The sequence below is a fragment of the Sipha flava genome, unplaced genomic scaffold (assembly GCF_003268045.1).
Source record: "Sipha flava isolate LNK unplaced genomic scaffold, YSA_version1 212_pilon_pilon, whole genome shotgun sequence".
Lineage (NCBI taxonomy): Eukaryota > Metazoa > Arthropoda > Insecta > Hemiptera > Aphididae > Sipha > Sipha flava.
Window position 1 is genome coordinate 349,076 of NW_020272825.1, and position 12,564 is coordinate 361,639.

At 28.0% G+C, this 12,564-nt stretch overlaps 1 protein-coding gene across 1 annotated transcript in view; it reads left to right on the forward strand.

The window, feature by feature from the left end:
- LOC112682849 (rho guanine nucleotide exchange factor 17-like) overlaps positions 1-12,564 on the forward strand; it is a 92,164-nt gene that overhangs the window by 11,803 nt on the left and 67,797 nt on the right. Inside the window, exon 2 of the mRNA XM_025553599.1 lies at positions 1,966-2,801. Within this exon, the coding sequence (XP_025409384.1) occupies positions 2,665-2,801 (137 nt within the window). The 5' untranslated portion in view covers positions 1,966-2,664. The remainder of the gene's footprint in view (positions 1-1,965; positions 2,802-12,564) is intronic.

Consider the following 12,564-nt stretch of genomic DNA (forward strand, 5'->3'; position numbering starts at 1 on the left):
AACAGTAATTAAAATAAATGTCCACTGTGTATTATTGTTTAATCAACGCTTTATCTAACAAAAATGTACGCAAAAGCGATAAAAGTAATAATTACTTTTGTGTGATTGTATTACCTGCACTTGTAATAGTAATAAAAAGATTCGGTGTACGCATAAATTGTAATTGATGAGAAACTTTGAATTCAACGTAAGACGGTTAAAAAAAAAAAATAAATAAATAAGTCCTCAATTGTTTAAGTACGGCGGTTGTTGGACGAACAATATGACAAGTCATCGCAATTAACACGGTACAACGTACTTGGGCGTTTTCATTATTCGTCAACAGTTTATCATTTGATACACCAAGATGATACGATATGATATACATTGCACGTCTCGGATAATATTTTCAAACGATCGGATTTCAATGGACGAACGACTCGTGTTGAACATGGACGGACGTATATATATATATATATGTATGATAAACATTATATATGTATATATATTTTGTGTACGCCTATACTAGGGACCTAAAATGTTCAATTTTTCGATCTACACACTAAATTAAAAAAAAAAAAAAAAATAGAACCTGTGATGTATTCTGCGGTTAAAGATAAGTCTTCTGAAATTAATTTGAAAGAGTCATAAAAATGATGTGATTTTTTTTTTCTATATTGAGTGTAAGCCGAAATCCTATAGTATTTTGTGCATGCGATTAAGCGCTTTTGTGACTTCAACGAATAGGATTTTAACTACACATTCATTTTTGTTTATGGTCTTCCAGGAAAATGAGAACATTTAAAATAACTCTCATAGTTGTAAAAAAATATGTTTGATCAATTTTTCTTTATTGGAAACAGAATCTACATTATATACCATTATGAGTTCAAAAGCTAACAATTTCGTGTATTAAAATGAATATTCCTGTAAGATGGTGTCCATTTGTACGTATAAATTCCTGAAATGAAAATGACACTCATCCAACTTTAATACGTTGTCAAAAAAACTGGGATCATCGGTTATTTTTTTTATATTTTTTTCACTAGACCACAATAGTCGTAATCGGTTGCCTAGTATTTTCTGCACGGTTTGTATTTTGAAGGTATTTGAAAGAGCACACCATGTCAGCGATATGCCAATATTTAGGAATGCATGCGTACACCGTCTCACGGGAATTAACGGAAATCTAATCTGTGATTACCTATATAAAAAATTATGAACAGATTACAAAGATTACACTACTACTCGATCGGTCCATAAACTGTGATGTGTTTAAATGTAGATAAAATATTTCTTAATACTGGTAAAATAAGAATCTAATATAGATCACATATCAATAATTAATGATAATTTATTGTATTCTTTTAACAGTCAACAATTTAAAGCCAGATTCGTAATTTATTATTTTAATCATATGTATTTTATTAAATGTTATGCCACTCCTCTTAAAAACCGTTTCAAAATCATCCTATTCTACCACTCGTCATCGAATTAGATGCAACTCTGCCACAACAAAAAGTGCGCATGCATCGCGGTGCACATAATTTTAGGATCTACCCATGTCGGCATACAGTGACTACTACTCTCCTTCTATCATACGTCAACGTTTTTCATGGACATCCCCAAATTCTTCTATTCTTATTGATAACAATTATTTCCTCAACTATCAAAAAAAAGATAATAATAATAAGAGATGGCACGTCTTCGACGCTGTCGTTAATTCATTGACTTTTGCTTCAAATTCAAATGTTGACAGACATGATGCTATCGGAATCGAGATTTATCCACTCTTCCCGCGTATGAGGTACTTCAATATTTCCTTCCCACCCTTGGACTGCTGACATCATGCTTGAACGCTTCCTTGTGTAAGGAACACGTGTGCACGCTAACCGCAATCGCGGCCACGGAAACGCGCCTATACGATGGCTCCAAGCTCTTCGATTAATAATGGGGTTTTTTTTTTTTTTTTGTTTTTCTTTCCAGAGGAATTCGCCCTTCGCGCGAGGAATGCATCGGGCCGGTGCAACCAGCGGAGGCGGCGGCGGCGGCGGCGGCTTCGGCGGTATCATGATCGGTCGGTCCAGCGGCGGTCGGGGCGCGGGCGGTGTCAGCGCGATCCGATGCGTTTCGAAAACCGCATTCTAAATATAAAATCGCCAACGGACGGCGAAGACGACGTGTCGTCGGTGGCGGCGGTGGTGGTGGTGGTGGTGGTGGTGGTGGTACGGACGTGCTGCGAGCGACGGCGTATTGTCGGCGGCTGCTGCTGCTGCTGCTGCGTGTAAATTAAATCGCGTCGCGCCGCGAGACGTCGTCGAGTCGCGAGAGACGGGCGGACGGGACGCGCGAACCGGAAAACTTGACGGTTTTCGAATTCGTCACCACACACGTGGCGGGGGTGGGATTTTCGCGTGATCCGAAAGGGGAGTAGGAAAATCCAACGGAAAACACTCACCGCCGCGTTCCGCATCTCTCCTCGCGTTAAGCCACCCGGCGACAACCGAAACACGTCGACACAACAATATCGACACCGGTCCGAGCACACTTCGTGTAATAGAAACGTTATCGCCGTTATCGTCCGGGCCGTTCCGATCGTGCGTGATAACGTCCCGGTCGACCGACGACGGCCGTGTGAATTCTGCTGCTGCTGTTGCTGTTACCGATCCATCGCACCGCAGCCACATGACGCACAACAGTAAGACTTCGTTGCTCAACAACGCTGACTACGACGGCGGCGGCGGCGGGGGCGGGGGCGGCGGCTCGGTCGTCGCTTACGGCGGCGCACCTCACGTGGCCGCCCGACCTACCACATGGATCAGGTGAGTGTCGCCCGTCGTAATTATGATATTACTGTACCTCCAGTGTTTATTTCAATAATTTTATCTCCTGGGGAGGGTTTTGTAAATGGTGTTTTAGGGGTATGAGAAAAAGAACAAATGAGATGAGTAATACTTTTGGTATGTTTTCTATGATGATAATATAATAATAATTTACTCAGGAGCTATGACTCCTCGCTTATTATTCCCTATTACTTATTATTATTATTCCCTTATTCTATCCTTATTATTCCCTATTACCTAATAACCATTGATTGCTAAGCATCGAGCTTTCCATCATAATACTACTCAGACTTCGGGCTCGAAACCGTTTTTTCCGATAATCGGAAACATTTTATTTTTCTTCTTCGAGTAATTTACTCTCCCCCTTCTTCAAAGATGTTGTCTCTTGGTTCTTCTTGCATTTTGTTCGTGATGATTATTATCCTGTTCAGTAGTTTTCAATTCAATGTGCAGAGGTCCTAGACTGTGAATTATTATCGGTTAACAGTCGGACAATGCAACATGATAAGAGCAACGCATAGTTATATGGAATAAGGGTAGGGGGTGATATAGTGATCGCTGTTTTATTGCAAGTACCACGTTTCGTTCCCAACGGATGTTTGAAAATACTCTCATTGATCGAGAATCATTTTCGAATAAAATTAAGGCTATTTTTTGGAAATGCATTTACAATTTTTTATCAGAAAACAATAAATTTCATAACAATACACGCCTAGATGAAATATATGTATAGAGCAGGTACATAATTAAAAGGGAGGTAGGAACGACCACCATATCCAATGATCGTTTATTAGTCACTACGAATTAAAATATACAGTATATACCACTTCGTTATACATTATTTGAGCATCATTTATATCGAAGAAGGTTAAGCGCCCCCCTAAAATAAATACCTATTTACATATGAGATACAGACTTACTGATTCAATTTACCGCGGAACACACGTGAACGAGTGAAGGATAAGATAAGATTTGTATATGTATTTCATCTGGTTTATTCATTATTCACTATTGAATCTTCCTAAAAAACCTAATGTTATTATGTTATTGATTTTTCCCCAATTTTCGAGTATCGGGGTTTGAGATATCGTGATTTAGCTGATATATTACTATTATAACAAAGTTATTTTATTATTGTCACTCTTGACCTTTGAAGAAGGAGAGTAATTTTAGAAAGTTTTTCTGTAGAACAACAGTTTTATTTTGGTATATAGTAAAGAAAAAATGTTTTTATTATTTTACCGTTTTTGACTGTGAACAATTTTACACCTTTAAACCATAGAGGTCATAACAATTTTACATTAAATTAAGAGGGACATTACAAAAAAGTTTGAAAAACACGACTTGAGATTTATGCTGTTTTTGATCGACACTAATTGCTACAAAATATATAACATCTGACCCATTATTTTACTAAGTACATTTGGTAAACTTTTCCTTTTTAGATTAAATATAATAGCAAAAAAAAAAATTAAATCTTATGCATAACCTTTTTTTTTTTTGATAAATACATGGTTTTATATTTTATAAACGGATCAAAGAAATTGTATATTCTGTCCTGTTGATTAAAGAAGATTTGCTATTGAAACATATTAATTTATAAAATAATTATTTTAATTAATAAACACCTACTTACTAAAAATGCAGACTTTATATTAGTCAACTAAAAGAGTAATAATAAAATTATAATATCCTATTTTTTTAGTAGCTAAAAATATAAAAAAATTTCTGCTTAATTATTTCGCCATATGTTTGTGTAAATGTTTGTATTTTAGAATTTCTATTGCACTGAAATATGAATTATCGCATTGTAAATTATCTCACTAAGTTATTAACATCATCTGTTCTATACGGCGAGAGAGTCCAAAAATTAAATTTAAACTAAACAAATAATATCACTAAAAATTGTTTAAAATGGTTAGTCGTATATTTCTATTAATTTGTAATAAAAATAATAACTAAAACATTAAAATTCAAGTTTGTTATTCACAGTATTAACTATTAATACTACTTCGTACTAACTCGTTAATAACTTGTTTTATTTTATTTTAGTAGGTTATGTTAAATATAAATATATAAATGAAATAAAAATGTATATTTAAATGATAATATTATAATAGTTTAAACATTTTCGTTTTTCTGATTTACAGTCAAAGTCAATGTTTATAATTTGAAGAACATGTTATATAAAAATACCTTCATGTTAAATAATTAATCATATTTGTATTTATAGTTCTATTACCGAAAAAATGTCACATATATATACATAAATGACATAAATATAACTAATTTACTTCGTATCATGATTTTTTCTTCAAAATAAAAAAAAATTCATAAAAAATGGCCCAAAAATGCACTATAAATAGAAAATTATTTAAAATTAATTTTCAATTAAATTTTTATAAAACGATCATGTTCATTTTGCTTGTATTAGATTTTTTTTTCTTGATTTAGTTAAAATGGAATTATTAAATCGTAATAAACATGCTGTACCAATAATTTAAAAATGGTATCGTCTATAATATAAATGACATATATTTTATAATAGTACTATTATAGTTTTTTAAATTATATTATTAGTTTAAATATTAGTTTATTTGAGAAAAGTTCTCTGCGGCGAAACTGAAAATGTTTAAAATTATTACAACTTTTCGGAATAGAAATTATATATTTCTTTTATAATTATTATATTATTCAATTTAATTTAATTAGTTTAATTATTTAATTATATATATTGTACACTTAATTTTATTAAATCGTTTTCGAACATATGCACTTTAAAATGCAATGCTTATTTTTACAAAAATTATATTTTTTCTTAATTTATTTTTAGTTACACTTCATACGGAATTTTAGAGACGTCAATTTAATTTCATAAAAAAATTAAGTGCGATACTTATCAAAATGATTATTTATGATCAACATAAACTTTTGTATGAATTCAACAATTTGAAATATGTCAACTATTTGAATGCTGGCACTTCACACTCGTTTGGTTCTATTATTCCATTTTTAAAATTTCGAATGTCTCTTCGAGCTGTTATGGAAATATCATAGGATAAATAATAGGGTGATGGAAATAATAAATACTTGAAGATAACAACATACATAAGCAGAACTTAAAAAATTAAAAGTCTTGAACTTTTTTATAATAATGAAGGAAATTTTAAAATAATTTATTTTTATTTTAAAACTACCCAGAACAAATAAAAATGAAAAATAATATTTTTCAGTAGAAAAACGTTTTCTCATGGAAGCTGTTCTCACTAGTTATAAGCCAATATAATAGGCTTGTTCGTTTAGGAAAAAAAGTGTACACTAATTAGTGTAGTGTCTAGGTGAAGTGTAAGGGGTGTGATCAGATACCCGTCTTCAAAACAAACGGTTTTGGTGTAGATTAATCAGCTGATCTTTTTTCATCAATTTTAATCTTTGATAATAATTTATTTCTATTGGTAGTAGAATTGAACAATAGTTAAGTAAACTTTTTGTATAATATAATAAAAAAATATCATAATATGGTATTTTTAAAATATATATAGTATATTATATTATAAATATTTTATTATTTTTATAACTCAACCACAGTATTCGTGAGTCCATATACTATAAAAGATTATAATTGTCGGTATTTGGTATTTAGTATTTGGTGAGTTGCGTTACGACATTTATTTGAAATTTCAGATTAAACTATTAGCTGATAAGGCTTAATTTTATAACGATCAACGCTACACTATAAACACTGTGCCTAGACTTACACTTGGGTCTGTGTGAAAAAAGTGTACACTAATGTTACACTTTTTTAAAATAAACAGCGTGTAAGACTACACTTTTTCAAAACAAACCCCGGTGTATACTTGTTGTGAAAAAGTGTACACTTTTTCACAAAACGAAAAACCTATTATATACATATTAAAGTATGACATTTCTCGTCATCGTTTACATCATAAAAATAGTTATGCATAAAAAATTGACGGAAAACGTTTATTTATATACGTACGATTAACGTTATTATGTCAAAATTGTGATACTAATAGAATAAAAATTAAATAAGTGAAATTATACGAATAAGCAACATACATTTATCAAATATTTATAAATGTTCATAAGAACTTTTAAAAATATGTTGTTTAGTTAAATTTTAAATTTTTGTAAATATTTAACTATATATACACAGTATTAATAGTAATATAAAACTAACATTGTAAATACAAATTATCGTTTGAAGGTAAAATATTTAACGCTATTAATATAATTATTTTATAACTTAATTATTACTTAGTACTGTATTCTTATAATTTTCTCATTAAATGTCGTCATCAATCTGCAACTGATGTATAATTTAACATACTTACATTATTTAATAGTGTTGGGCTGTTGGTCTCGTCAGTGAAATTTATAGAAATACAGTAATGTTGTTGATCATATGATACTATTTTGGTCCACAAATCAAAATTATAATGAAATAATAACTAAATGTCAATGATGTAACCACTCATGTTCAAAATGTGAATGTTGATTTAAAATTTACATTTACTGTGAATGTGTAAATGTGAATATTACTACCGTGTATATATAATATATGTGATGTTCTTAAAAATATATTATTAAACCAGGTGAATAATTATTTTGCTAGTTTAACTTCCTCAGATTTTGTCTACTGTGTGATTATTGGATTTTGTTATTTTGATTTCACATTTTTGGCTCTTATTATTAATAATTTATTAATTATTAATAATTTATGAGTTAATTATTTATAATAACTTTTGGAACATATTTCATTGTATTACGTACAGTAAAAAATCCCTAAAAAATTTGTTTCGTTAACAAAAAGTCTGTATTGCATTTAGGATTTAAGGATAAAATGTGATTATAAATAATATTTAATTAAAAAGTGCAGAGCTCAACAATTTAAGATACTTAACAACTAAACAATTATTTAACGCCAAAGAACGAACATATACTTTTATAAAGTAGTTTCTTGTTATCAAACAATTTATTTAGTTGATGAAAAGTTAAATGTTATATGAACTAGAATTCAGCAAAATAATAAGTACAGTGTCTATGTAGGTCATACTTATCATTTTCATCTGTCTAAACTGGGAGAGATTTAAGATGCTACAAACTTATTTATTTATCAATGAGGATAACTTGGTATCATCGTGTCAAGATTAAACTCTTAACCTCAGTTTAAAATTAAACTACGGTCTGAATCATTATTATTTTATTTTTTTCTTATTTAACTAATCCCAGTTTAATTGTAAAGATCACGTAGTATAGTTAAATCTTCATGAATTTATACCTCTAATAGTTTTTTAATTTATTCGAAAGACCTATTATTGGGAGGTTTAATTAGATTTTTCCCGAGATTATTCTATAAATCTCAATAACCTCATTATTATAGTTTGGTTGGATAATAATTGTACACATTGAATGACATCTTATTAAGACAATTATATAGGTTATATAATATCCTATTGCTAATTTATTATAACACTTTAATTACTCGACAGTTACAAAATAAATTTGAACTTATTTACAGTAAATATGTATGTATTTTTAAATTAAAAATAAAATAATAAATCTATCCTAATATTTATTCTTTGATTGTTTTATTCTTATATTAGCATTGACTAATGACAAACACATATGAGTGTAGCATAGGGTGACCAGACATCCCGTTTACAACGGGACTGTCTCTTTTTTGACACATCCCGTTGTCCCGACAAACTTTGAATGGGACGCTTTTTATCCCGTTTTTAGAAGATTGTCCCGTTTTAATCCCGTTATTTCCATATTATTTATTATATAATGTATTAAAGTTTATAAATAAAATATCTATGTACGAAAAAAGTAATTATAAATATTAAATAATTGTTAAAATCAATAAATTTTTCCGAAAAGTACGAGAAAGCAGAAGAAAGTGTAGAATAAGGTTTAAAAAATTCAAAAATAATGGAGATAGCTGATAGTATATAATTTTCCTTAAATATGTTTGTAGATACAACCTATCAAAAATTAAAAACTAAAATTGTAAATATTTGACATGGAAACAAACGGAAACCAATTCGGCCAAATGGGAACTCATTCGATTACTCCCATTCCTTTCTTCATAAAACCCACCCAAAGGTGATAATTACAACAAAGGGCTAAAAACCGGTATTCAATATTGCTTTTGAATACCTACTGATAAAAAAGAAAACAGAAATCGAAGTAGGAAAAGATTTCATTTTTTAGATTTGCTAAGTACAGTATATTTTGTAACGAAAATTCTATCTAAGTTACACTTAGCTTTAGCTATATACTACGATTATTTTCTTTAACATTTAATTCATTAAAATTTTGTTCACGTGTTATTTTTCGTTGTTTTATTAAAAACCGTTGTAAACATTGTTATATTTTAAGTATTTTATATAGGCTTTTACAAAGTCAACATATTATTATTTTACTTGTATTGGTTTACCGACTGATACATTTTGATACTTTACTTTTTTTATGAATAATAATGAAGGATGTATTGTATACTTTAGTCGTAGAATTTGTTTTAATTTTTTATTTTCGCCAATTAGATAAATTTTTGATAATAAATAAGAAACTCAATTTTTTTTTATCGCATTTATATATATATTTTTTCTTTTAAGAAGTAGGTATTATGAAAACAACTGCAAATCCAACAGTTAATTTTTATGAATTTTAAAATATATCTTACTACTTTAGTATTAATTAAAATTTATAAGTTTTAAAAAAAAAATATTGACTCTTCTACCATTTTTGCAAAAAACTACTAACGTTTTTATTACCTTATTTAGGTATATAACATATAATCTAATCAGTTTAATGATTTTATGTATAGTTTTTGAATACGTTATAAAATATTTTACCACTTATTCAATGAAACATGCCTATTAAAGAATAAGTATTACTCAATAAGTATTTTTAAGTTGTAGATAAAACAAGATAAAGTAAAATTGTTTTATATGATTTAAACACACTGAAATAGGCTTATATTTAATAGTATAAGTATTTATATATGAAGTATAAAGATGAAATAATTGATGCAAAATGTATTAAACACGACTCTATTTACTGTAATTATGTTCTCGTATAAGATAAAAATGAACCGGATAGAAATCGACCAAAATACTGTATACTTCAATATATACAGACATATATAAATAAACAAATAGTTTATATAAAAAAATAAAAAAATAAAAACTTAGGCTGGATTATTATTATATTTGTAAAGTAAGACCGGTTTCGAATTAAAAAAAAAACATAAGATATGTATAAAGTTAATAAAAATTGCAACTGATTATGAAAAAATAATTGTGATTTTATTTTTTTATGTTCAGCGGCAATTTTATTAATTTTGTATAAACCTGATGATAATTTTTTAATTTGAAACTGGTCGTACTTTATAAATATAATAATAATCCAGCCTAGGTTTTTTTATTTATTTATTTATTTATTTATTTATTTATTTATTATTTACAAGTATTAATCTTTTATTTATTTTTAATTTTATTTAATTTTTTTATTATTTTATTTATATGTATTAAAATATTTTTTTTTCTAAATTATTTCTATTGATATCAGATTACATATGCGCAATATAATTTTATACTAACGTATAGTAAAAATTTTACTTTTTAATAATTTTACAAAATTATAATGTGTCATCAGTTCTCATGTGCAGCGATGACAATGTTAATCATTTTTCTTGGCGTTTTGTATTTGAGTAAAAACCAGCACAACATTAATTTTCAGAACTGTTTGACACAACGATTCAAAACATATAAAAAGTTGGTTTTTTTTTTCTTGTTAAATCGTTTTCATGATTCTCTCTTTTTTTATTTTTTTAGTCAGGTATTACGTTTTAATATTATTATTATTTTTGTCTTATTTTTATGTATAAATTATTCATTCTTAAAATTCATATTACTCATACTTATAAAAGTTAATTCATTTTTAACTATGGTAATGCTTATTTTGAACATGTTTGGATAGAAAATGGGGAGAAAATTTAAAAAAAAATAGTATCACTGCAATAAATGTTCACTATATTACATATTCTGTAATATTATTTAAATAATATAAATGTTAAATAAAATGTTAATATTTTACACCTACAATGTACTTTTGTTAGTTAATGTACTGTTTCGGTTTTAGTAAACAATTGTTTAGACTGCATCGTTGAATCATTGCTATGAATGTTTACTGAGAGAAAAAATTGTTTTGAATAAGACCTGTATAGAATTTTATTCATTATCATATTAATCCAATGAATCTATTGAAGTGAATTCAATTTTTTGTCCGATTTATTTGGTTTTATAAGAATTTAAAATATGGCTTTTCTATTTTTGTTGGTACTTAAATTAATAAATTGATTAACATTCTTATATTCACAACAAATACATGATAACGAGTATAATGTGCTGTTTGATATTTTGACAACATTATTTATTATGCTTGCCCTTGATCTGTCTATGTTGAAAGTTCACCACATTGGTAAATTATCTATTTTGTTTCTATATTGTATAATGGATGTACATTTTACATGATAATAAATTAATAAACACCATACGGAGAACTCAATAATATTATGTGCACATAACAACAATGTACATAAATTAATAGCGCGTTTTAATGGATTCTATTTGAAGGGTAAATGTTAAAAGTTAATTGAAAGGACTGACAAATAAGTTTTATACTTCTATTGAGCTATGGCCAAATCGTAGAATTGTAGTCACGCCTATATATTTATTTATTATTTATCGACGAATTTGATTTTGTTTACGAGTAGTTTCAAAGATAACGAATTGCTTCTTATTTGATTTTATTAAACAGTGTATATAGGTATTATTGCAATAAGATTTCAATTAAGTGACCGATTAAGCAAACTATTTAGAAATCGTGATTGAACATAATTTTTCTGTTATATAATCGAATTTTGCTCTATATCGATGGAAATAATCAACCCCCGAATATTAATCATAAAACACGATTAGAGTAGTTAAAAATAGTGATTAAGTAGCAAAATAGAATTTCAACTATAAAGTATACATACTATATTGTTTTTATAACAATTATATAGCATTAATTTTAACATATTTAATTATATATACGTAAAAGGCCGGCCCAAGCAAAAATAATACACTAGGAAAATTCAATATTGCCGCCTATAAAAAAAAAAAAAAAAAAATGAGCTCTCATTTTAACTTAACCTCTCCCCCTATTTTTTATGTGACATCTACATAAATAAATATTAAAATGTTTTTCTTTTAATATATACAAAGACTTAAAAATTATTTCTATAATTATTAGTAACAATTAGTGAAGGGTTTTGAATAATAATTTATTACTCAAAACCCTTCACTATATATATCGTGACTATCAGAAATCACGGAAGTGACTGTGGGGTTATTTATATTTTTGGAATAATTGAAAACGCCCAGCATAGGCCGTAATATAAAGTACTATAATTTTTTAGACAATATTATTTTATTATATAGATATATAAGTGGTTTTCACGGATGAATCAATTCAAAAAATTTTCATAGAAAACACGGATAGAAATAAAAAAAATTTACGAGTCAATTTTTAAAATGCCGCTCTAAACAGGTGCCTAGTTCGCCTATACCTTGAGCCGGTCCTGATTATATATATATATATATATATATATATATATATATATATATATATATTATATATTTACTGTTATGAAATATTTTTAAATGGATTT